This window comes from Wickerhamomyces anomalus (genome assembly GCF_001661255.1).
Source record: "Wickerhamomyces anomalus NRRL Y-366-8 unplaced genomic scaffold WICANscaffold_1, whole genome shotgun sequence".
Classification (NCBI taxonomy): domain Eukaryota; kingdom Fungi; phylum Ascomycota; class Saccharomycetes; order Phaffomycetales; family Wickerhamomycetaceae; genus Hansenula; species Hansenula anomala.
Genome location: NW_017567110.1, coordinates 1,834,464 through 1,860,109, shown reverse-complemented (window position 1 = coordinate 1,860,109; position 25,646 = coordinate 1,834,464). Strand labels below are relative to the sequence as shown.

The window sequence follows — 25,646 nt, the reverse complement described above, 5'->3', positions numbered from 1 at the left end:
TCATTACAATTAACAAGCTCCAGCGAAGTATTCAATCCAATTTGCCACCTCCATTGACTTGAAGAAAAACACTCGTTGAAAATGCCATTAGCTGAAGCAGATATCCCAAAATTGAAACCTTGGTTGATCAAGAGATCAGGTGAATTATCAGACGCTGAACCTGATGTGTTAGCAGATTATGTTATCGCATTGTTGAATAATAAAGTGGAAGGTGATGAATTGGTGAAGTTATTAGAAGAACAATTGGAAGATTTCCTGGAGAATAGTAAATCATTTGCTTTTGAAATAGTCAATGTTTTATCTACAAGAGCTTTTGAAGAAGAAAGCGCTAAATTAACTGGGAAACAACCGCTACAACAATCAGCTCAAGTTACTCAACAAGATCTTTACAAACCTGATCCAACCTCATACAGAAATGCTCCACCAGATTACAAAAGAAAGCAGAGAAGAGCTAATAATTTCCAACAACAACAATCAACTGATAGCACCAATAGACAACAACAAAGAGAAAATTTGAAAACTTTGATCTCACAAACTGAAGTTCCAAATGCTAAACATTTGATTGTCGCCAATTTACCGAATGATAAATTAGAAGAGCAACTATTGAGGGCTTATTTCTCTAGATTTGGTGCCATTGATAACGTCTTGATTGATTTAACCAGTAGAATTGCTGAAGTTGAATTTGCAAATCCATACTCAGCTAAAAAGGCTTGGAGCTCTCCTGTTCCTATTTTTGATAATAGATTCATTAAAGTTTTCTTTAGAAAGAAGGATGCTGAGAACACTGCTGAAGATCAGAAAGAAAAAGAAGAACCATTTGATGTTGATGAATTTAAGAAAAGACAGATTGAAAAACAAAAGGAATTTGAAGAAAGATTAGCCAAAAAGAAAATTCAAGATGCCAAGTTGAAAGAGTTTATTGCCTTGAAAGAGAAGATGTTATCCAATTATGAGAAGGAATTGGGTTCTTTAGAAGCTCAATTTAAGGCTGAACCTGAAAAAGAGGCCCAAATTAAGGCAAGAGTTGATGCCATTCAAATTGCAATGCAAAAAGACGGTGTTACTCCAGAAGCTATTGCAGCTGATAAAGCTAAATTGAATGGTACTATTCCATTTGTCCCTACAAGAGGTAGAGGCAGAGGTTCCGCAAGAGGTAGAGGTGCTGGTGCTGCTAGAGGAAGAGGTGGTTTCAATCCATACCAAAGACCTACAAATGCTTCCTACAATAGAAAATTAGATCTTAGAACGAGAACTGTTACTGTTAAAAACTTGTCAGATCCTAAAAATGAAGAATTTACTAAAGTTTTGGAAAGTTTTGGAGACAATGTTTCAAATGTCGCAAATAAATCACCATCAAGTGTTAATGTGACCTTCAATGACAGATTTCACGCTGAAAGATTTCTTGGTGAAGAAACCAAGCTTGATAGTGTTGGTGCTTTAGAAAAAGAATGGGATGAATCTGTTAGACCATCTGTTGCGCCAACTCCTCCACCATCAACTTCAGATAATGGTGAACCTAACAGCAGTACTACTGCAGATGATGTTGAAATGTCTTGAGGTTGATATATTTGCTAATTTAAATCGCTCCTGTGGTTATCTATGTTACCTTTTTTGTGTTAGCCTATTGAGATTGATCAAGTAAAAAAAAAATGTGTCATTTGACATTGAAAAGAAAAGAATATGTAGTACAAAAGTAAAAAAAAAAAAAAATTAAGTACTGAAAAAAATAACAAGATAAACAGATCATCTCTATATAGGCTACAAGCTAATTGTTGTTGTTTTCTATTCGTTTACTATGGAGTTTGTTTGGGCCGGGGTTTTGTTAACAGGTTTTGTGGCAGCTGGAGATGCAATTTACCAAGCAATTCAAACCCTGAGAGAAAGCGAAATATTGTCCAAAAGAGAGTTCTATCCCTTAGATTTTGAAGAAGCAACTGGGTTCCATTTCATTAAAGATCCCAATGAAAAAGATTCTTTTAACATCTTCAATTCCCAAAACCTTTTATCTTTTCGAATATTCAGGAAACAGAGACAAAAATCATTTTTTAAAGAAGAATGGGTGATTGCTAAAGCATCAGATCAAAATGAACTAGCTACAATCACATTTAGTTCATTTCTCGGGAAAAGTCATGTTTATTTCAATCTGAGTAACAGATATAGTGATCCAGCTCATTTTTGCAACAGTGCGGGTCCCAACTCACAAAGCCATGTAACATCATCAAGATTGACAAGTATCACAAATCAGGTCTCAAATAGTACACCCTATATTGACTCTAGCCTTGCGAATAATGATTTAATAACAGTGCATGACCTTGGTGCTCCCTTGGTGTTGAGCCATTCTTCAGAGTTGACAAGGTTTGAAGTTCGAAACCTTTACAAAATAGTTCTTAATTCTGAAAGACTTTCAAAAGCATCAAGTTTCAAAATATCAAAGAACTCAATGAGATACTCCTGGAAGGCTAATGGGTATTTGCAAAAATCTCTGAAGAATGATTTAGATTTATCTTGTGAAAGAATTGGAATGGTTAGGTTTAATAATGATAGCGGCCATGATTTTTGGCTATATGTTAATGAAGAAAGAATAGAAGCAATGGTTGCAATAACTACTGCATTTACCCACTACAAATCATCATTATGGAATTTTAAAGATTTATTAGCATCATCAACGTGAAGACCGGTTTATTAATTTTTGAGATCCAAACCATTTTGCATCATTTTTATTAAATCATCAAGCCTATCAATAACATAATCTGTTTGTTCTATATCTCTAATGTGATCATTTGCATGCGTTCTTATTAAAACTGTAGTGGCACCGGCATCTTTCCCAGATTTCATATCATCGATTGAATCACCAACCATTATAAGATTTTTAGGCTCTGTGTTCCATGATTCTGCAATATGTTGAATGGGAGCTGGGTGAGGTTTCGTTGGAGAGAACTCTCTTGTGACTATAGGGTCAAATTTATGATCAGGAATAAAACTGTTCATTAGGTGGTTAACAGGTTTCTGAAGTTTGTTAGTTGTCAAGTGACTGATTAGATCTTGTGGAGAACTTACAATCAAATTTCTTGTGCATATAGCTTTGGAGACGTCATTTTCTGTGATGAACTTTGGCATATTAGTAGGGATATCAATATTGATAATTACTCAAGACTTACATGCAACAACTCAATCAACCCTGGTTGTGGTTCCTTGTGTTTTTGTTAGACAAGACTCTTGTTCTGATAAATTCGAACATACCATCTCCTTCATTGCCTTTTCTTCAACATCTGCAATCTTCTTCTTTGCAATAGTCTGATTCTCGGGGCTCAAGGCATCTATGAACTTTAGAATATCAATACTTTTATCAGCTAGTCCAATTGCATCTCTCATGGCAGCTAGTGGCTCGTTAGTGTGTTTTTCAGATAACTCTATCTGTATGAATCATACCAAACATCCAAGTTTGAGGAAGACATAATGTTCCATCCATGTCAAAAATGACACCTTTTATAGGGATATCACCCTTTTCAGTAGGATTCAATATTAATCTTTGGCACATTTTTAAAGATCTTATCGAATAGCTCCTGAGCATTTAACGGTGTTTAGGTATTCAAAGTAATGAATTGATATGGAAATGTAGAGATCTGATACCTCCGGAGGGAACACCCTTGGATAAGCTGGGCTGGAGCATGGAAATCAGGAAGGAGTCTCTGCCTAGCAGACTCGCGAAACTCCTGCCTAGGATTGCTAATAGGCGGGTAAACATCGCCAGATTTCCAGCGTATCATCTAGAGATTTTATCGACAATCAGAGACCCACCCCTTTAACACCAAAGCACTAATCAACATCAAAACAACCCAATTACTAGTGAGCTAGACTCAATTGACCATTTGCAAAGATGTCCTCTTCTATACCGTATGATCCAGATGAATTTGACAACAATCCATTTTCAGAGCCAGCTCCATTGCAACAAGATCAAGAAGCTGAACATAGTCCATATGCTCAAGATGAGGAACAACCTGAATCAGAACAGCCTGAAGTAGATCAACCAGCTTCAGCTCAAGAAGATCAACCTACACAAAAGATTAATGCCGCTGAGTCTTTGGTTCCTGAGCGGTTTGATAAAAAACATGATTACAAAATAGTTATCAAAGTGCAGGCAATTGAAAGAGTTGGGACACTGAGTAATAAGAAGGAAAACCCAAGTATCTTATTTGATGTTTCAACAAATCTTCCACATTTCAGAAAAAAGAATTACAAAGGTGTCAAGAAATCATATCAGGAATTTGAATCGTTTTTCAAATTTTTAAATGGTGCTAATCCAGAGTGTTTCATCCCATCATTACCATTATCATCAACAAATTATGGAATACAAAATGAAGAAGATTATCGTAAAACTATATTCAATTTCCAGACTTGGTTTAATAGAATTACATCAAATCCAATAATCATTAGAAATGAAGAATTTGTGTTTTTCATCGAAAGTGATCATAATTCATATTCACCTATACACAAGTCCAAAGTCCCAGCTTCAGGATTGAGGAGAAAAACATTGAAACAATTCCAACCACCATATGATGAAGTATTAGAATTGGCTGAATTTAGACCTCTAATCAAATCAATATATAAAACAACCACAAACATACATACTAAATTGGAAAAGTTGAGTAAACTGAGAAAAAGCATGGCTGTTAGTGAAAATGAAATGGGTAACCAGATTGTTGAATTAAATGTTTTGGAAAATTCCCATCCAGGTATGCAAAATATGTGGAAGAAATTTGGTAAGACAATAACGATACTTGGTGATTTAGAATCTGTGATTGGTAGTCTTGATTTAGCCACACTTGGAGATGGTTTAGAAAGCGTCATTAATGATGGGTATACAATCAAAGAAGCATTGACTAATAGACATCTATTGATGAGGGATTTGGTCACAGCACAATCTAATACTAAATTGAAACATGAAAATGCTAGAAAATTGAGAAATAAAAGAGATATTAACCCAATTAAAGTTGATGAAGCCATCAGATCATTACAAGAGGCAACCAATTACGAAGAGGAATTGACATTAAAGATCAAGAGAATCACAGAAAATATGTTGATTGAAAAGAAGGAATATTTGGAATACCTTGATATTTTGATCAAACAGATCTTGAAAGAATTCGTCATCAAAAGAATAGAGTATGAAAGAAAAAAACTATCAATTTTGGAAAAAGTTAGACTTGACGTTCGTTTAGTTGATGAGAATGGTGGATTATCAAGACTAGGAAGGGAGAAGTATCCTTTGAAGAAATCAGTACATACACCAAGTCAAGGACCTGAAGGTGATAGTTGGAGTGGTGATCGTAAAGTTTCCCATTTCAGTGAAGAACTATTAAAAGAGGATCAAGAACAAGACGCAGAACTTCCAATTGAAGAAGATGAACAAGTCGAATCTGAGGAAGATGTTGCCATTGATGCTAGAAATGCGGCTTCGTTACTGGGTGGATCAACTTTCTGAAGCATTCAGCCTCTAATATTACGATTGTTATGTACCATTTGAGATATACATTGTAGTCTATTCAACGTGCCCCAGGATTCATGAATCAACAACTGATTAAACCCATTTGATATGGACAGTCCGTGTAAATGTCAGAACACCTCAGTAAATCCAAAACTGGTCCTCACAAAAGAAACAGTTCCTCTGCCTATCCCTCCTAGATTTGCCATCACCAGTGGTGAATCCTCCCAGCCCACTGCCAGCCCTTCCAGGCTCAGCACCGGTCGCCGCACGCACCCAGCCAGCGCGTGCCCCGAACCAAGTCGTCCTCCATCGCTCGCGCATGAAAAATTTTACAATTTTTTTTTATTGAACCAAAAATTTTTCCTACTTATAAATTTTCTCCCTTTCCTCTATTTTCATCTTGTAACTCGCTTTCAGTGTAGTGTTAGATTATTTCAACTACACCTTTTAAGTTATATTAAACAGTCAAGATGGGTAAGTACTTTCATTGGATCTAGCTTGCTAGTTTGAAGAACCCATTGAACTTGTGTTAAAGAGAGTTTGCTTGATATTGGAATCTGGTTTGTAATGGAAAAACTGTGATTTTTTTTGACCAACAAGCCAGAGATGAAACTCAAAACAACTTCAATGGGTATCAGAATTTCATCAAGAACATAATGCTAACAATTTAATAGTGAACTTCACAGTTGATGTACGTTTTATTTGATTCAATTTGGAATTGTTTGCTGTTGTTATCAGCGATGGCGTCTGATTGGATTTTGGAGAAGGAAAAATTTTTTGTCTTATGTAATCCATAAGATCAAAAAAAAATTTAATCGATGCTGAGCTGAGTACAACTAAAAGACAATGATTATTATCAATGGGAATGATTATACTAACTCTTCTTTTTAGCAAATGCGTGCCTTAATGGACAAGGTTACCAACGTCCGTAACATGTCTGTTATTGCCCATGTCGATCATGGTAAATCTACTTTAACCGATTCTTTGGTTCAACGTGCTGGTATTATTTCTGCTGCTAAAGCTGGTGAAGCTCGTTTCACTGATACCAGAAAGGATGAACAAGAACGTGGTATTACCATTAAATCCACTGCCATTTCTTTATACTCTGAAATGACTGACGATGATGTCAAAGAAATCAAACAAAAAACCCAAGGTAACTCTTTCTTAATTAACTTGATTGATTCCCCAGGTCACGTTGATTTCTCCTCAGAAGTTACTGCCGCTTTACGTGTTACTGATGGTGCTTTAGTTGTTGTTGACTGTGTTGAAGGTGTCTGTGTCCAAACTGAAACCGTTTTACGTCAATCTTTAGGTGAACGTATTAAACCAGTTGTTGTTATCAACAAAGTTGATCGTGCTTTATTAGAATTGCAAGTTACCAAAGAAGATTTATACCAATCTTTTGCCAGAACTGTTGAATCTGTTAACGTTATCATTGCTACTTACTCTGATAAAGTTTTAGGTGATGTTCAAGTTTACCCAGAACGTGGTACCGTTGCTTTCGGTTCTGGTTTACATGGTTGGGCCTTCACTGTCCGTCAATTTGCTACTAGATACTCCAAGAAATTCGGTGTTGACAGAATTAAAATGATGGAACGTTTATGGGGTGATTCTTACTTCAATCCAAAAACTAAAAAATGGACCAACAAAGATAGAGATGCTGATGGTAAACAATTAGAACGTGCTTTCAACATGTTCGTTTTAGACCCAATCTTCAGATTATTCTCTGCTATCATGAACTTCAAAAAAGAAGAAATTCCAGTTTTATTAGAAAAATTGGAAATTAACTTGAAATCTGATGAAAAAGAATTAGAAGGTAAAGCTTTATTGAAAATTGTTATGAAAAAATTCTTGCCAGCTGCTGATGCTTTATTAGAAATGATTGTTATTCATTTACCATCCCCAGTTACTGCTCAATACTACAGAGCTGATACCTTATATGAAGGTCCATCTGATGATAAAGCTTGTTTATCTATCAGAGACTGTGACCCAACTGCTGATTTGATGTTGTACGTCTCCAAGATGGTTCCAACCTCTGATAAAGGTCGTTTCTACGCTTTCGGTCGTGTTTTCGCTGGTACCGTTAAATCTGGTCAAAAAGTTAGAATCCAAGGTCCAAACTATGTTCCAGGTAAAAAAGATGATTTATTCTTAAAGGCTATCCAAAGAGTTGTTTTAATGATGGGTAGATTTGTTGAACCAATTGAAGATGTTCCAGCTGGTAACATTGTTGGTTTAGTTGGTATTGATCAATTTTTATTAAAATCTGGTACTATTACCACTAACGATGCTGCTCACAACTTGAAGGTTATGAAATTCTCTGTTTCTCCAGTTGTTCAAGTTGCTGTTGAAGTTAAAAACGCTTCTGATTTACCAAAATTAGTTGAAGGTTTAAAACGTTTATCCAAATCTGATCCATGTGTCTTATGTACCATGAATGAATCTGGTGAACATATTGTTGCCGGTACTGGTGAATTACATTTGGAAATTTGTTTACAAGATTTAGAAAATGATCATGCTGGTATTCCATTAAAGATTTCTCCACCAGTTGTTTCATACAGAGAAACTGTTGAAGCTGAATCATCAATGACTGCTTTGTCTAAATCACCAAACAAACATAACCGTTTGTACTTGAAGGCTGAACCATTAGGTGAAGAAGTTTCAGTTGCTATTGAAACTGGTAAAGTTTCACCAAAAGATGATTTCAAAGCTCGTGCTAGAATCTTGGCTGATGAATTTGGTTGGGATGTTACTGATGCTAGAAAGATTTGGTGTTTCGGTCCAGAAGGTACTGGTGCTAACGTTGTTGTTGATCAAACCAAAGCTGTTCAATACTTGTCAGAAATCAAAGATTCTGTTGTTTCAGGTTTTGCTTGGGCTTCAGGTGCTGGTCCAATTTTGGAAGAAAGTTTACGTTCTATCCGTATTAACATTTTAGATGTTACTTTACATGCTGATTCTATCCATAGAGGTGCTGGTCAAATCTTGCCAACTATGAGAAGAGCTACTTATGCTGCTGTTTTATTAGCTGAACCAAGAATCCAAGAACCAGTTTTCTTAGTTGAAATTCAATGTCCAGAATCTGCTATTGGTGGTATTTACTCAGTTTTGAACAAAAAGAGAGGTCAAGTTATTTCTGAAGAACAAAGACCAGGTACTCCATTATTCACCGTTAAAGCTTACTTACCAGTTAACGAATCATTCGGTTTCACTGGTGAATTACGTCAAGCTACTGGTGGTCAAGCTTTCCCACAAATGGTTTTCGACCATTGGGCTACTTTGGCTACTGATCCATTAGATCCAACTACTAAAGCTGGTGAAATTGTTACTGCTGCTCGTAAACGTCACGGTTTGAAAGAAGTTGTTCCAGGTTATGAAGAATATTATGATAAATTATAAGCTGCTTAAAATTTATTTTGAGTTTTGTTTATATTTTAGAGTTTTTCGTTGCTTTGGGTCCGTTTGGATTAAAATCTTTTAAATCATTTTTTTATCTTTTATAGTATTGAAATTAACGTGATAATTATTAAATCAAGGTTGTAGATGGAATTAATTTTTCCGGGTTTTGTACCCTAATTTATATGTGCGGAGCCTGTCAATGAATTAATGAAAACTTTGAAGTCAATCCCAAGCAATTTATAAATGCATAATAGGAAACTTCGACACCTCTACATAACTTCTGATCTACAGGTGAAGCATTTTTATGCTCAAAATTCAGATCGTGAAAATTATTATTAGCTATGCAGTTGAATTTTATGAGCTAGAAATATTCACCGCGAGTACTACTGTAGGACAAGGTCGGCGCACACGAGATCTTGTCGAGGACGTGACATCCATTGTATTTTGATCATGTCGACGTCACAACTAATTGATCATGAAATAAACAGAGGCTGTTCATATAAAAAGTGTATCGACATCATATTGTCGAATTGGGCGCTGATGGTGGTTGATCTAGTATTTTTGGACGTACGTAATATTGTACCTACTTGGTATAATAATCCAAATGATCGATTAATTAATAATTAAATAACTAGTAATTCCTCTTCAACTGAAGAGGTCTATAGTTAATTGATCAAGATATATCTATTATAAATTTTTCCATGATATATTTTTTACAAATTTTGAGGTTTTCAAGATTTTATAAACCTACAATTCTTTATTTTTAAATCGAAAACTTGATCAACCAACACCTAATTTTTTCGAAAATTCTAAAAACTACCGGAATAGAAACTAGAGCTTTCAACTAACAAAATCCGATTAAAATCATTCTTTTTGAACCACTATATCATTTTAAATTGTACAAACTGATTATCAAAGGTACCACGGAGTTCGGGTATAACCGGCAATAATTGTTTTTTTACTTAATTCCGATAAAATTTTCATTCATGAATTTTTACAGCTGCAGCAGAATTAAAATTTGAGAATTGATTATTATGGTCCATGTTGAATTTGAATATAGTTTAAGGAAATGTTGAAGTATCCGAAGAAGGCTTGGATGTTCCTAAAATAGCGGAGCTTGTGATTTGATCAACCGTGCCTCGAAGGTACGAAATGAATGAGCTAATGATGGTTTGATCAGTTATCAGATCAGGATTGAAAAAATACAAAATATATTACCTATAGTACACAATATGTGATCAATCAATGGATCATGATGGATGATGAAATAACAATATGAATATTCAGAAGTTATTATGCAAGTAAATCAGCAGCAGCTTATGAATCAATTTTGTAATTCTCTTAGATAATCCAAAACCATTTTTAAAACATTAATATTGAATTGATTATTATATTCAATCCCATTTAATGAATTCATTAACCCCATTTGATCATCAAATCCATTACTTCTATTCAAGTTTTCAAATCTTGATAATAGGTTCAATACTAAATAAACCACTATATATAAAGAAGTTGTATGATTAATTTGATAAAAACCCGAATTCATAATATATGGAACGTTAATAGTCATTGAAGTGTTTAGGAAAACATCTGAACTAATTTGATCACCAAGGATTGGATATTCAAATTTCTTGGTGAAATGTGATTGTAATGGTTTTATTATTAATTTTTGTAATAGTTGAGATTGTAACCATTCAAATTTTGAATCAATAAATGTATAATCATGATTTAAAAAGAATTTTTTGGTTTGATATAATAGTTGATTATTTAATTCATTTATGATGAAGTCTGATAATAATATGATTTTACAAACATATTTATGAGATTGATCTTCTTGAGGATTTTGAGGTGAACCTTCTTGGAAAGAACCTATTATGATAATGATTTTCAAATTTGGTATTGATGAAGTTGGTTTATTTGTTAAAAAATCTGAAATTTTGTGATTTATTGAATCTATTAAATTAAAATCATTTAAATATAATGATTCATCTAACGATGTTGAGAACCTTGTATTTGAAATACATGGTAATGGTATAATGATTGTATCATTATTATTATGGAAATTTGGGAATTGTTTAGATATACCTAATGAAAGAAATAAATCTAATGAAGTTGGGAAATTTGTTTCACCTTTCAACATTGATAATAAAGATGAAGTTGTTATTGTAGTTATTGAATTTATTGATTTTATTGGAGCTTTTATATCAAGATTTGGTAATGAAGTTGGTTGATCAAAACCTGTAAAGAAATCATCAAGAGTGGGTATTTTTGAAGTTTCCTTTGGTAATGAAGCTGAAGGATTTAAAGGATTCAAAATATTTGTTGAAGGAGGAGGTTGTAAAGGAGCTGGGATTGTACTAGTAGTGCTAGTATTTGCTGATGAACCAGCAGTTGAAGGTCTGTGCTTTTTTTGATCATTTGTTGTGGAATTAACTTGTTGTTTAGCTCTTTTTTTAGAACATGGATTAACACCAATAATTGAATAAATCTCATTTAATATATCATTAGTTGTTGAATCTTGAATTAAAGATATCTTTAAGACACGACCTCTATGACAAGATGCACATGCAATGAAGGATGAGGGAGTCTTATTGAAATAGTTTGAATCTCTGATGACTAAATGGGAATGATGTTTCCTTAAACTTTGGTATTCAGGTAATTTTGATGGTTTTAGGATTTTCTCTTTGATTAGGTTTTTATATTCTAAACCCTTTGAGCTTTGGTTTGGATCTTGAGCATTTGACTTTTTAGTGTTTGTAGAGGTTGGAGCTGTTGGTATTGGATTATTGACGGCATTCGAAGTTGATGTTTGAGTGGGTATTAAATCGTTATTCATCATATAGTTATTGAGCTCAGCAACGAGTTAGCATTGGTCTGGGGTTTAAAGAATGTATCAAGCGAGTGGGTTTCAAATCAAAGATTTCAATGTAAGGATGACATGGTTTTGAAAAGAAGAATGAAATAAGTTATATAAGATCGATATATTTTAAGCCATAGACATGAGTTTCTTCGACACATACAATAATTTTATTGTTTTCTTAAGCGTCGATCTCAGCAGTGGATTTGAAATATTTTCAGACGTGTTAAAAGTGAACAATAATCTTAAATTGCATGATGCAGAAGGGTACAGGTTGTGAGAGTTAATGGAAAGGCACTGGGAAATGGGATTATTGTATGGAGATTGGAGATGGAGGATGGTGATTGGGTGGAGAGGGTATGAACTAGAATAGAATAGATGTGTTTAGTTGTTATAGTTCAAGGGTGCTTAGCTCTACAGAGTTGTCCAAGGCCTGTTGGTGGAGTGAATTTCAGTGAGCTCAATCAAGTCAATGCCGTGAGATTATGGCATGCTGGTGCTTTGCAATTGGCATGTGAGCTTATGAAGAGAGAGCCTATTCTTTCTACATCTGTGTAGCCACTAAAAAGACCAGTATCAAAGGTACTACAGTGTAACGGTTAAACGTTGAAGCTGTACAGACCTGAGCACCTTGACTAGTTGTGTTTTAATCACAATCATATATATAAATAAAAGTATACCATCACAATATCTCTTCCAGATGTATCCCAACGCCTAGCTCTCCGTATTGCAGTTGTCGCATGTCAATCAGCACGAGCTAGTTTTAGTATTTCTGGCTACACTCGGCTCTTTTTGTGATAAGAAGTACTTTTTCCCACATTCTCACCATCAATTAATAAATAAAACATGGCTCTGTTGGTTGCCTTTAAGTGATACTGACCCATTCCTTTATTCATACCCATCTTCACTATTCAGATCCCTCTTCAACTACCTTCTCGCGATCAATGCGAACGTCCTATTGTTTGACCGAATAGGGACTTAACTCCTTGTTAAACCTTTGAACAAAGCATCGCTACAAGAGAAACTCGTCCTTCTCTAGGCTGGACGTGTTTTGTTTCAGCCTCATGATCTTCCCTTGGGATGAAATGGAATCTCTACAGCTGTAGGCAGCACTGGGCCCTTTGACTTTCAACTCTCAACTTTCTTAAAAAAGGGCCCTTGATCAAAATTCAAAATCCAAACCTTCATGAAAAAAATTCAACTTTTCCTATGGCGAATATCACGGATTTCTCAGCCCATACTCGATCGATTCAACCGCACAGACGCTTGAAGGATGTCTCTAAAATGGGAGATTGGGAAAGATTGAAATAGGAACTGCTTCTCAATAGTGGCTCCTTGACCTTCCCTTTTTCTGGAATATGCATTTTCAGGATCTTGAACTCTTTGATCCTCACTTCTCCAACCCCTTCATGTCTACAGTGCAATTCAAGGTTTTAAAGGCTTTAAGAGGCCGGCTAATCCGTATTTCTGCAAAACACATTCGCGGAGGGATGGTGGTGTTCGCGAATTGGTCTGTTGATTTGAATTAACGTGGTTGATGAAGTGTAAACAAACCAAACAACTTATCAATCCTTGTAGATCATGTCAAACAGCTATCAATCACTCAACAAACAGATCAAAACCCATGTCAAAAAACTAGAGACTCCTTTCAAGCTAGATGATACTTTACTAGAGATATGTGAAGAATCACTATCCAATAATAACAATGAATCAAGACCTTTAAAACCTAGAGAATTATCCAAAATATTGAAAGATGGTGAGTAAAAGAAGCTTATGATAATAAGTGATCACTAACCCCCTGATAAAGCAAACATCATACTAGGTAATGGGTATCATCGTTATTACTCAACACAAGCCATATCTCAACTAACTGAACAAATATTTAATCTAAGAGAACAACAACAACTAGATCAACAGGATTTAATAGATTTCCTAGAGAATTTAGAACTACCCATCAATTTGGAAAGTGATTTCAAAGTTTATTCAATCAAAGATATAATTGATCAAATTGAAAATATACCGGAAATACCACAACAACAAGATGAAGAAAATGAACAATTTACACAATACAATACAAAGAGACAAGAAATATTGAACAAGATCAGTCAATTAGAGAATTTGAAAAAGAAGACAGGACTGGTAAAGAATTATAAAAACTTGATCAACTTGAAAATAGGTGAACGATCAAATATTCAAAAAAACATTCAATCTTCCAAAAACACTGAACTATCTAATGAAATTACAAAATTAAGAATCAATTTAGAAAGATACAAGACTCTAAATGATGCTCAAAAGGAAAAATTTAAACAACTATTACATGAATAAAAATCCCTTATTCTTTTTTTTGTTTGATATTTTACATTTCACTATACCCCCAATATAAAAATATTCAAAGAATATAATTTCACAATTTTTAAAAAACTTGATGATTTCTCAACAAACTCTCTAATCAAACAAACCGAAACCCATATCATCATCTGATTCTTCTTTAGCTTCTTCTTCTTTTTCTTCAGCAGCAGCTTCTTCAGTTGAAGCAGCAGCACCTGGAGCAGCAGCAACAGCACCTGAACCACCAGTTGGAACTGAGGCTAATTTTGATGAACCTTCAGCGATAACTTCTTCAATAGATTTACCTTCTAATGATGATAATAATGAAGTGATTCTTGATTCTTCAACTTCTGAACCAACAGTTTCTAAAATTTCTTTAATATCTGAAACTGATGGAGCAGTGTTACCACCTTGTAATAATAATAAGTAAGCAGCTAAGTATTTCATTTTGGACTGATTTGTATTGATCTATCTAGAATAATCACTTTTAAGCGAGTAAAATTTAACGCAGACTATTCCTTAAAGAGTTGTTAATAAAACTACGTACTAGGTACTAGTAAACCAATTCTCGAAATTTTTTTGTCGTTTTTCCAAAGTGAAAAAAAAAAATTGAATTCGAGTAAGAATCGGGGGTGGAAATATCATGTGATCTTTACATAGTTGAAAAGGTGTGAGTACCCTCGTAACTTGATAAAAAACAACAGTCACTGAAAACTTCCAAACACCAAGGTCCTTTCCTTTCCGCGAAATTGAATTTAAAAGTCATGTGATTGAACTGACAAATTATGTCAGAATTTTTTTTCTCTATAGAAAAATTTATAAAGTTGATACGAGAGTAGATAAAGACATACACATCGAATACTATTGATCTGGGATACAAGGAAAGTTGAGATGCGTCAAAAAAGAGCTAAACAATACAGAAAGCAAATGCTTGTTTACAAGCATACTTTCAAGTTCAGAGAACCATATCAAGTTATTGTAGATGAACAAATTGTTCAAGTATGTGAACAATCTTCATATGATTTAAAAAAAGGTTTAGAAAGAACAATACAAGCTGAAGTTAGACCAAGTGAGTATCAAACATTCAGACTTATTAAACAAAATACTAATCTTCCATCAAAGTGATTACACAATGTTGTATGGAGGAACTTTATAAAACTAAAAATCAAAAATTGATTGAATATGGTAAAAGTTTTGAACGTCGTCGTTGTAATCATCCACCAGCCAAACCAGTACCATCACATGAATGTATCAAATCAATTGTTATAGTGGATGGTGAAAATAAACATAGATATGTTGTTGCAAGTGAAAATGAACAATTACGTTGGAGTTTAAGAAAAATTCCTGGAATTCCATTAATTTATATGAATAGAGCAGTTATGGTTATGGAACCATTAAGTAAAGCAAGTGCTCAGGCAAGTAGGACTTTAGAAAGAGGAAAATTGTCTAAAGGGTTAAATGATGTTAAAGTTGGTTTTAAAAATCCTGTTATGGATGAAGATGAAAAGGAAGTTGCAGAAAAAGTTGTAAAGAAAAGAAAAGGTCCAAAAGAACCTAATCCTTTAAGTATTAAAAAGAAAAAGACTAGTAATGAAGGTGATAATAATAATAATAAGAATGATTCAGGTGAGAAGAAAAAGAGAAAGAGAAAGCATAAAAAGCATGGTGCTAGTACTAATGAAGATGAAGAAAACGATGGAAATACAACAAAAGAAGAATCAAATGACTCTAAAACTCAACAAGATGGTGATGAAGATAGCTCTTAGAAATAGATTCATATATCACAAAATTGTTTATCTATAAATCAGCATAATTTATAGTTTGAAGTTTTATTGTAGTCGGAACTATATATATCACGTGAATCTCGAGGCCCCGGATTGTAAATTTGACACCAAATTTTCCACATTTTCAACGAGATCTCAATTTATACTTGATTGAATCACATTTGATATCACACTTATCCACAATGATTAGATCCAGACCTATAATTTCAAGATGTATACGATCATACTCAACAACTTCAACTTCTAGCTCCAATTCAACTGCACCACCCCCTTCAACAAGACCACCACCAAAGCAAAGAGAACAAGTTACTCAACGACAAAAGATTGAATTAGCACAACAAGGTTTAAAAGATATATTTGATGGGTTTTTAACAACCGAGGAAACTTTCGAACCGATTGATACAAAGCCAATTTTGGCAAATCCTAAATCATATGATACATTAACGGATTTCCATAGAAATCAAGTATTTGAAGAAGTTGATAAAAAATTACGTAGGAATTGGAATGATGTATCACAAGATATTAAAAGAATGGCATATTATATATCATATGGTAATTATGGACCAAGACATGATTTGAAGAATAATTTATTCAGGGATGTTGTACCGGAGGATTTACCATTTAATACACCATCTATTGCAAAGATTGGTAAAGTTGGTGATAAAGTTAAACAATTACCACCTGTTGATCTTGAACAAATTAATGCACAAAGGAAAGAAAATTGGAATAGAATGACAAGAAGATTAGACCCTTTCACTAAATTTATTGTTTATTTAGCTGCTTTTATAAGTTTAGGTGCATTATATAGAGATAAATTTGTGGAAGATTCAAAAGTTGAAGTTCCAGAGAATTCATTAGTTTTAGCAGATATCCAACGTGAATTAGAATCACAAGCCAAAAAAGAGGAAAAAGAGCTTAATGCAATGAAAGAATTGAAGAAAGATGGTAAGAAATGGTACTACTTGTGGTTGAAATAAGATAACACAAAAACTCCTTTGTATATAGAAAAATAGTAATAATAATAGAAACTCTCTCAGTCATCAAGCAAAGAAGTAAGCAAGCTGAATTGTTGGTAGTCATTGATGTAGATATAAAAAGATAAAATAAAACATATGCTAAACCCAAGTGCAGAACAATAACAATGATAATAGTAGTAATAATAAATGATAGGTTGTAATTTACAAAATCTTCATGGTTGACCTCTTTTTTTTTGTTTATTCCTCATCCATCTCTTCATCTTCATTGTCCATTAAATCATCAGCCCAACTTTTCTCAACAGTTTCTCTAACTCTTTTGGCATATTGAGAAGAATGATCTTTATATAAATTAGCAGCTTCCACATTAGCAGGAGATGAAATATTTGGATCATTCAATAAAGATTGGACAGAAGTTAAGATCGAAGCAACATCAAATGTTGGGGACCATCTGTTTTGTAATATATCAAGACATAATTCACCACTTGCATAAACATTTGGGTGAAACATTTGACTAATGAATTTGACTTGTGGAGGTTTATTTGGATATTGTTCATCAAAATTTATACTTAGACGGAAAGTACCATCTTCAAAAGGGGTGTCTGCAGGTCCTATGATGATTGCATTCCATACCATCACGTTATCTGTTAAAGGTGAAGCAGATACACCATCTGGGGGATCTTGTTGGATACGCTATTTGAGATTAGTATTGAGGTTTGATGGCAAATAAAACACAGGAATACTCACTTTTAGATCTCTCATCAATCTTCTACGAGCAGGTGTGGACATTTTGGAGTGTAGTTCTGTAGTGGGTAGGGTTGTTAACTAGCAAAGTATGTGGATTGTGTCTGGTTGATGATTGTATTTGTAAACGGTTTCAACTTGATGATTTTGTTTTTCAAAGGTGATATTGAAAAATTCCAAATTTGATAGGTAAAAAATCGAATAATGGGTAACTTTATTAGTGAAATGGTGAGAATGCGGGCGAACAATGAGCCTGAATTTGAGAGATGATGATGGTTTTATTGTAATTTGGATATTCTGTTTATTTGAATTAAAACTAGTTCATTCTCAGAATCACCATCTTTTTGAGTATCAATCTGGTGGCAATTTGTGCCTGTAAAGCGCATTCGCGAACTGCCATCTGCAATTGGTGAAGGTGACTTTTGGTGAGTCAGTGACGAAAACAACGAGACATAATTAAAAGCCATAGAATTCAGTTCAAGAGGATTTGATTAAAGAGCAAAGCTATAATATCACCAACTAATACCATAACCACAGAGTTAAACCAGCTATTAATCCCTTTGAAAAACACCAGTTATTGTCCCGTTGGCCCCATCATCAGATCATCTAATTCACCATCATCAGTTAATTTAATACTTGACCAATTTATCTTCCTGCCCATGATAATAGCTTCCCATTGACAAACCACCATTCTTTCTAAATATTCATTACCTATATCCATATTCACTAAGCTCATATTTCCATGATTAGGTCAAGACTCACAACTACTGCACCTAAAACCTTAAAGTGTTGCTGCTTTTTATCAACGAAAACTACATCTAATTCTTATCCACCACAACCTTCTCATGATCCAATAAATATAACTATCCCACCTGATTTCCATTCTTATCATCAAGATATCAATGTCATTGCAAAACATCTCGATGATCTTGGTCCATACCCTCCACATTCCCAATATATCAATCCTCAACACTATTACCAAAACACTGTGTTGATGGATTGGTCAAATAGAACTCCACATCCTGTTACTTTAAGACAACTGGCAGCTTTTGGTAGAGCTCTTAATGAAGAGAAAATCATTTCAAGTGCAAACTTCGTTAGATTAGAATTGCCAATCAGAATTGCCCTGAAATTAAGAGAATTACAAGAATTACCATTCAATGTGGTTAATAATTTCCATCTAGCAAGAGTTTATGAATCTTATTATGATATCTTTGATAGGTTTAGGAAAATCCCCCAGATAAGAACAATTGAAGATAATGAAAAATTTTGTAAAACATTAGAAGATGTGCTAACTGATATCAATTTATTAAATTTACCAAATTTAATGATGGGTGCTTTAGAATGTTGTATCTTGAATGCAATGCCTCAGACTCAATTAGATGAATTAGTTTCCTCTTTATTAAGAGCAAGAATTTCAAGAAGATTAATCTTGGAGGAACATTTATCATTAACTAAAAATTTCACTCAAAATCCAAATTTACCAAGATCTCATAATTTCATTGGTGACATTTTTTTCAAATGTTCTGCAAAAGAGCATCTACAAATATCTGCAAATAATGCAGCAAAATTTATTTCATCATTATATCCAAATGTTAAGTCACCAAAATTGATAATTGAAGGTCAAAAAGATTTAAGTTTCCAATTTTTAACATCTCATTTACATTATCTTTTCGGTGAAATCATGCGTAATTCTTATGAAGCTACAGTGAAACAATTCTTGTTGACAAACCCAACCCCTACAGAGTCTGATGAACCTCCTCCAATTCGTGTTTGTATCATTGATAATAAAGATCATGTTGGATTTAGATTCAGCGATCATGGTGGAGGGATTGATTTGAAACCAATTGGTAGAATTTTTTCATTCGGTAAAGACTCAACAAATGCAAGAGAATCATTAGCAAATTTCCATAAATTACCAAATTTAGAATTGGAAACTTTGTATAAAAAACCTTCAAATATTAAAGAACGTCAAAATTCTTTAATGAAAACTTCAATTGGTGGAATTGATAATAATTATATCAAAGAGACAACTTTAATTAATTTGATTCAAAGACCCGCCAACTATAAATTAGGTCTAGGTTTAGCAATGTGTAAAGTTTATGCTGATTATTGGAATGGTGATTTAGTTATGCATTCATTGAATGGGTATGGAACTGATACATATTTGAAACTGGGGAAATTGGGTCATACCCAAGATAAATTACAATTGGATAGAGCTTGAAAATTCTATTCACCTAATGATTATAATGACACTTTAATATACATTCGTTTGATTATAATATTACTTTTGGTCAATGTTGTAGTTGAGGGTAAGTACAATACGAATTCGCGAAATTTCGAGAGCTGTTTACAAGGTCAAGATTAAAAACAATTACAATGGGTATTTTAGATCTTTGGAAACAAGAGCTGTATCATACAAGGAACAGAACGGTGGGAAATGGCAAAGAAAGGTATGTCACTATTAAGAGATCCATTTCATTGATCAACTTCTAACTTCTCATAGGCATCTCAATATCTTCACTACTTGGTCCGAAAGACTCAAAGGAAAGTGATGATGATTTAGTTCCAATTTCAAGTTCAGAAATGGAATCATCCCCAAAAAAGAAAGTGGTAGTGCATCCAGAGACTCATGAAGTGATAACCATAGATGATTCAGATGATAGTGGACCAGAATTGCTAACACAAGATAAATTCGAAGCTGACGCTTCAAATATTATTGGTACACCTTCAACTTTAAAGAAAACAGACTCAGGTAAAATTGACATCAAATCAATGTTGGCGTCTAATGAAAATACAGAGACTGAGAAACCAGCTCCAAAGAAAAGGAAACCAAGAGCAGCAAAGAAAGAAGCAGAGCCTAAACCAGAACCAAAGAAACGAGCTCCAAGAGGCTCGAAAAAGAAGGCTGCTGAGGAAGCAGCAGCAGCTAAAGCTAAAGCAGCAGAAGAGGCTTCAATAGAAGAGGATAAGAAGGGTAAAGAAGAAGAAAGTAAAGATAAACCAGCTTCTAAAAAGAAAGGGAAAGCATCCACAAATGCTACAACTACAGAAGATGATAAAGCAGCCCCACCTGGTAATAATTCAAAAGAGCCATCACCAAAAGACCAACCAGTAGCAACTACAACTACAGAACCACAAAATAATGAGAAAGTCGTTGAAGCTCCAAAAGATACCAAACCTACTGAAAAACCAATACCCATTCTTAATGAGATTGCAAAGAAATCATCATCATTTCCTGAAACTCCTGCAAAAGAGCATTCATATGTTTCTCCAGGACCTCCAGTTTCAAGTCCCTATGTTTTACAATCACAGAATGATCCAAAGCTACCAAAACCAAATGATATAAAGAGTCTGATAAATACCGAGAATGAACATCGAATCCAATTATTACCATCACCGATACCTAATAACAATCCACCAACAGCTAATAACAATCCATTAACTAATACCAGTGCACCAATAACCAGCAACAATACCACTACAAATACTACACCTAAACCAAAACCAAAAGCTCAAAAGAAACCATCTATAACTACAGATAATAAAGAAGTCAAACCTAAAGGGAAGCCAGGCCCAAAGAAGAAAGATGATAAACAAGAAACTCCAGCACCATTAACATTCAATCAAATACAAAACCAGAATTTATTAAAACCAGATCCCAAAGCTAACCAAAGTTTACCTTCCCCCGAGATTGTCGAGGTTCAAAAATCCCCAGCACAAGAAACAACTCCACAACCTGAAGCTACCAAACCTACAGAACCGATAATAGCACTACACGTACCATTAAAACCACCAAACGCTCAAAATTCACCCGATACTATTGAACAAGTTGGTGCCACACAAGTTGTATTCAATGTTTTGAAAATGGCTGAAGATAAATATGGGTGGAAAAACTTGCATCCAGAAGCTTCAAAATATGCATTAGAATTAATGAATGACGAGGATATTGATGATGATGACGATGACGAAGATGATGAAAAAGAAGAGGAAGAACCAGAACCTCAACAAAGAATAGATGGACGTCGTTTACAAAAGGGGAAACCGAAAATCGGTCAATATGATAAAGAAGATCCATTTATTGATGATAGTGAAATGATTTGGGAAGAACAAAGAGCCTCGACAAAAGATGGATTTTTCGTGTTTTATGGTCCATTAGTGGAGGAAGGTAAAAGTGCAAAGATTGAAAGAGCTGATGGTACTATAAAGAGAAATAGGAAAAGAGTTGCAGGTACTAGTAATGTGAATGCTGGGAATGCAAAGAGAAGGGCAACAAATTCTAAACAAACCACACCTAAATTATTAGTTCCAATTGCTCCAGCTGCTGGAAATGCTGTACCAGCAAATCCTACGAATGTTGACATAGCACCAAAGGTTTAATGATGGGTTTTTAATTCAATTATCATGTTTGTTTAATTATAAACTATTTATATGTATGTAAAACTTGATAATCCTCTTGTAGTTTTATACTCAGCTCAAGGATTCCAAGGCCATTGAAATAAAGTTAACATTAACAGTTGGATCATCAGAACTTTGTTCATCTTTCAAGTTTTCAATATTTTTTTTAGTAACCTTGACAATTTCCTTAATTTTATCATCTGGAAATCTATCTTTAATAGTTATTAACAAATTCAAGTAGCCTAATGTGACTTTGAAGCTTGCTGGATTCAATTCTTCACCATGGAAAGTTTCATCTATAGACTCTCTAATCAATGCATAAATATCGTCAATACGATCATTCTTCAATTCAATATAATGTCTTTCTGGTAATTTCGGTTTTCTTTCATCGTTTTCTAAATGTGACTTTTCAAGTTCATCAGTTAATGCATCAATATCAGTTGGTTTAACTCTAACGATCAAATCCTTCAAGATCGTCACCACAGCTGCTTTAGCATTTAAAAAAGGTGCAGTTGTTAAAGTATCAACCAAGAAATTATAACTTGTATCTTCATCAATAGTGGTCAATACTCTAGTCAATAAAGTATAAAGAACCAATCTAACTGAAGGTCTATCATGAGTAGATGCATAATAAATCAAAATTTGTAAAAATAGAATCAATTCATGATGAGGTATCAATTGGAAATCTTTTTGTTTTGATGATATTATGGCAACCCAACACCAGAATAAACAAGTATCAATAGAACCTTTATTTTGAAATTTTTCTGAAATTAAACCAGGCGATAATAAACGTAATGTAATGGCAACTGCTTCACGAATTGTTATTGGGAACACATGTGAGATTTCTCTTGTATACATTGTTATTAGATTCAATTCACCAGCAAGATTGAATGGTATTTCCTTGGATTCAGGATGGTATAAATGAGAAATCTTGTCATTAACAGCAAATTTTAAAATATCTTGCATTTTTTCATCATCATCTTTTTTCAAATCAATTTTCTCAAATAGGTCAACAGATGATTTCTTCAATTTTTCAAAATCATCAGCTAAATCCAAATCAAAACTTAGAGCCAATTGAGTAACTCTTGTAAATAGCCCTCTTGAACTGGTTATAGCTTCTTCATCACTTTCATTAGGAGGTGGTAGCTTCTTTTGACATTTATATTGCAAGCTTTTATATAATTCAACAGATAAATCAAATGAATTTTGCAAAAATGTTATTTCAGAAACTTGAGTTAAAAAGCTTTGCAATAATTTTCTTTGTAAAAAATTCTCATCATCTTCAATTTTATCAGCTTCTTCTTGAGTGATTCCATGTTTTGATAGATAATCATTTGGTTTCAAAGGGGCCATATAATCTCTTGCAAATGCGTATAATCTTCGAAGAACAAATCTAGTATGGATTGATTTTGTACAATACATAGTGATGGCTCTTAATAAAGATGCAGTTGCCATTGATAAGAATCTTGAAGGATAAATGGTGTTAATTCGTTTCAATGATGTGTTCAACAATTCAATTAAAGTGTGCAATTTGATATCGGCAATTTTAAAAGATTTCTCATTACTAGCATCAAAATCTTCTAAAGTGGTCAATAATTCAATACTCTTCAAAAATAATTCCTTTGCATTCCCATTTTTAGCAACCAAATCGAAATTATCCATAATTGCTTTGATCAGTCCAGTTTCCCTTAATAAACTGCCTGTATAATCCCATTCCAAGTCATAGAAATTGATCAATAATTCAGGCAAATCCCAACCAATTTCTCTAACAACATCTAAATTTTCACTCAAGATATCGTGTAACTTGTTCAACAATTGTAATTTTTCTTCATCATTGTATCTTTCAGGATCTGATAAGTGAATATCAAGCAAAGTAGCATATGAGAGGTAGTCACCTGTTTCCTTACACAATAATGTTAATTTCAACCTTTACATAAACCCACTGATTTTGAAGTATACTCACTTTCAACTCTACAATTGCATTTTCAATGTATTCACAGACGGTATCCACTGGTAATTGTTCTTCATCAGACATGTTTGAAAGTAGCTGTGGAACTCAGCGCTTATTGGTGTTTGTAGTATTGATGAAGTTGATTGTTGTTTTCGATGGTTAAAAAAAAAACTGAAGGCGGTTGGAGACACACCATAGTTAAGGGATGCTCCAAAGGTGTTTCATACATTTGCCAGGTTTGGGGAAAGCTTGATTACATTGTGATTGTAATTGTAAAGGATAATAGGATAATTGAAAGTTATTGGGTGGTTTGGGGATATTGGGTTATATGGCGTTATTTTGTTAGACTGGAGAAGTGGATGTCACTAGAAATGGTTTCTGTTGAAGATGTAGCTCAAAGAAGGCATACGTATTAGTGATTCAGTGATATCTTGTTCGAAAGAATACTGATTTTATATTTAAAATCAACATAGATTAGATGGAAGTAACTCACGAAGGTTATAAACTGTGCATTTCCATACAAGGGATCACGGTTAAATCCATCATAATATTAATACACTCCCCAAGTTACAATTCTATTCATCTGAAAATACTCATTACTTCAATTTCACTCAAACGCTAAGTCGGCCTCATATACACTAGATGTTCTCTAGGTTAATCTGATTCTTCAATAGACTAGTTGATGGTGGTTCATCTTATCGATCCAACTTCCAATTTATCTTCTAGTACCCGTTTCAAGCAATTGTAAAGATGAACCATTAAATATATCAAACTATAAAGCATCAACCCGTCTACACCCTACACCGTGCAAAGAATGACAATTAGAAATACATCATGATCCAATTGGAGTAAGCCTTGAAGAAGCCGATGTACGTCACCCAAGCTGGGGTTTCTCGTTTGACACAAACCAGACGAAGCTGAACCACGATCAGCATTTGTGGTAAGAACCGATTGTTGACAGCTGAACAATAGACGTTGATTATGTTGTAGATTAACAAACAAGACGAACCACAATCCACTTTAGCTTATTTGTACAAGAATTACAACCATCTTCTCTAATTAGCTTAGTCCTAATAGCTTAGTCCTAATAAGGTGTACTGTTCTTTGATCCCACACCAGCGTTGTTGCTGTCAAACGTCGATGGCCATTCTATGTGATAACGAGGGGATCACTGCACTTCGGCACTTTGAGCTTCCATAATCTCAAACGATACCACCTTCTTCGAGACTTTATCTTCCCAAAAGATCATCTGCTAAAAACTTGGAGAAGTTTAATTCCAATAACCTGGGAAAATGGTGATACTGATCTCCAATAATTAATTTGATTTAACCATGGAGCCTCAACTCTATGAGACCGTCTATTTCCTTTGATCAACGTCAACTGGAATTAACTCGTTCTATTCATAGTCAACTACAAGGTCAAGTCTCGAACTACTATTACTACTAATGAGACTCTCTTGTTCATTAGAGCAATTAATAAATTAAGTATACCTCTTTTGGTACGATGAACAAAAGCGGCTTTCCACAAATTATATGTTTGTCATTCTGACCCAAGACTTGTTTTTAGGCTTTTCAATAATCCATTTTGACAGATGAATTTAACAAGAATTGTGGAGAAGATTGATATTCTGCATTTAATGACTCTTCCCATGAACCAAATATATATAAAGACCTTTAGTACTTTTTTCAGGATGTGCTCAACCGTTCAAGACCTCTTGAGATACCCTAAC

At 34.0% G+C, this 25,646-nt stretch overlaps 13 protein-coding genes across 13 annotated transcripts; 8 read left to right on the top strand and 5 right to left on the bottom strand.

Annotated features, from left to right (window-relative positions):
- Positions 1-81: 81 nt before the first annotated feature.
- Positions 82-1,557, top strand: WICANDRAFT_76543 (uncharacterized protein; the record flags this gene model as incomplete). The annotated part of the gene is made up of 1 exon (XM_019184401.1): positions 82-1,557. One exon carries the CDS (start codon positions 82-84, stop codon positions 1,555-1,557), a length of 1,476 nt encoding a protein of 491 aa, XP_019041580.1.
- Positions 1,558-2,682: 1,125 nt separating this feature from the next.
- Positions 2,683-3,538, bottom strand: WICANDRAFT_76542 (putative haloacid dehalogenase-like hydrolase; the record flags this gene model as incomplete). Its single annotated transcript, XM_019184400.1, has 5 exons — positions 2,683-3,006; positions 3,058-3,108; positions 3,159-3,191; positions 3,241-3,377; positions 3,430-3,538. 5 exons carry the CDS (start codon positions 3,536-3,538, stop codon positions 2,683-2,685), a joined length of 654 nt encoding a protein of 217 aa, XP_019041579.1.
- Positions 3,539-3,877: 339 nt separating this feature from the next.
- Positions 3,878-5,479, top strand: VPS17 (retromer subunit VPS17; the record flags this gene model as incomplete). Its single annotated transcript, XM_019181322.1, has 1 exon — positions 3,878-5,479. One exon carries the CDS (start codon positions 3,878-3,880, stop codon positions 5,477-5,479), a length of 1,602 nt encoding a protein of 533 aa, XP_019041578.1.
- Positions 5,480-5,952: 473 nt separating this feature from the next.
- Positions 5,953-8,881, top strand: EFT1 (elongation factor 2; the record flags this gene model as incomplete). The annotated part of the gene is made up of 3 exons (XM_019185375.1): positions 5,953-5,956; positions 6,157-6,173; positions 6,374-8,881. The coding sequence occupies 3 exons, from the start codon at positions 5,953-5,955 to the stop codon at positions 8,879-8,881; spliced, it is 2,529 nt and encodes an 842-aa protein (XP_019041577.1).
- A 1,324-nt stretch (positions 8,882-10,205) lies between these two features.
- On the bottom strand, positions 10,206-11,717 carry WICANDRAFT_60429 (uncharacterized protein; the record flags this gene model as incomplete). The annotated part of the gene is made up of 1 exon (XM_019182993.1): positions 10,206-11,717. The coding sequence occupies one exon, from the start codon at positions 11,715-11,717 to the stop codon at positions 10,206-10,208; it is 1,512 nt and encodes a 503-aa protein (XP_019041576.1).
- Positions 11,718-13,319: 1,602 nt separating this feature from the next.
- On the top strand, positions 13,320-14,063 carry WICANDRAFT_60428 (uncharacterized protein; the record flags this gene model as incomplete). The annotated part of the gene is made up of 2 exons (XM_019182992.1): positions 13,320-13,494; positions 13,546-14,063. 2 exons carry the CDS (start codon positions 13,320-13,322, stop codon positions 14,061-14,063), a joined length of 693 nt encoding a protein of 230 aa, XP_019041575.1.
- A 120-nt stretch (positions 14,064-14,183) lies between these two features.
- RPP2B (ribosomal protein P2) lies at positions 14,184-14,513 on the bottom strand (the record flags this gene model as incomplete). The annotated part of the gene is made up of 1 exon (XM_019185380.1): positions 14,184-14,513. The coding sequence occupies one exon, from the start codon at positions 14,511-14,513 to the stop codon at positions 14,184-14,186; it is 330 nt and encodes a 109-aa protein (XP_019041574.1).
- Positions 14,514-14,957: 444 nt separating this feature from the next.
- Positions 14,958-15,652, top strand: UTP23 (rRNA-binding ribosome biosynthesis protein UTP23; the record flags this gene model as incomplete). The annotated part of the gene is made up of 2 exons (XM_019180570.1): positions 14,958-15,135; positions 15,189-15,652. Coding segments are annotated over 2 exons (642 nt in total), but the record flags the coding sequence as incomplete, so codon positions are not given.
- Positions 15,653-16,032: 380 nt separating this feature from the next.
- Positions 16,033-16,827, top strand: GEP7 (Gep7p; the record flags this gene model as incomplete). The annotated part of the gene is made up of 1 exon (XM_019182991.1): positions 16,033-16,827. The coding sequence occupies one exon, from the start codon at positions 16,033-16,035 to the stop codon at positions 16,825-16,827; it is 795 nt and encodes a 264-aa protein (XP_019041572.1).
- A 237-nt stretch (positions 16,828-17,064) lies between these two features.
- On the bottom strand, positions 17,065-17,613 carry RAD6 (E2 ubiquitin-conjugating protein RAD6; the record flags this gene model as incomplete). The annotated part of the gene is made up of 2 exons (XM_019182990.1): positions 17,065-17,517; positions 17,572-17,613. 2 exons carry the CDS (start codon positions 17,611-17,613, stop codon positions 17,065-17,067), a joined length of 495 nt encoding a protein of 164 aa, XP_019041571.1.
- A 697-nt stretch (positions 17,614-18,310) lies between these two features.
- PKP2 (protein kinase PKP2) lies at positions 18,311-19,792 on the top strand (the record flags this gene model as incomplete). Its single annotated transcript, XM_019185379.1, has 2 exons — positions 18,311-18,356; positions 18,465-19,792. The coding sequence occupies 2 exons, from the start codon at positions 18,311-18,313 to the stop codon at positions 19,790-19,792; spliced, it is 1,374 nt and encodes a 457-aa protein (XP_019041570.1).
- A 216-nt stretch (positions 19,793-20,008) lies between these two features.
- HPC2 (Hpc2p) lies at positions 20,009-21,948 on the top strand (the record flags this gene model as incomplete). Its single annotated transcript, XM_019182989.1, has 2 exons — positions 20,009-20,021; positions 20,075-21,948. 2 exons carry the CDS (start codon positions 20,009-20,011, stop codon positions 21,946-21,948), a joined length of 1,887 nt encoding a protein of 628 aa, XP_019041569.1.
- A 90-nt stretch (positions 21,949-22,038) lies between these two features.
- WICANDRAFT_60421 (uncharacterized protein) lies at positions 22,039-24,001 on the bottom strand (the record flags this gene model as incomplete). Its single annotated transcript, XM_019182988.1, has 2 exons — positions 22,039-23,868; positions 23,930-24,001. The coding sequence occupies 2 exons, from the start codon at positions 23,999-24,001 to the stop codon at positions 22,039-22,041; spliced, it is 1,902 nt and encodes a 633-aa protein (XP_019041568.1).
- Between the last annotated feature and the right edge of the window lie 1,645 nt (positions 24,002-25,646).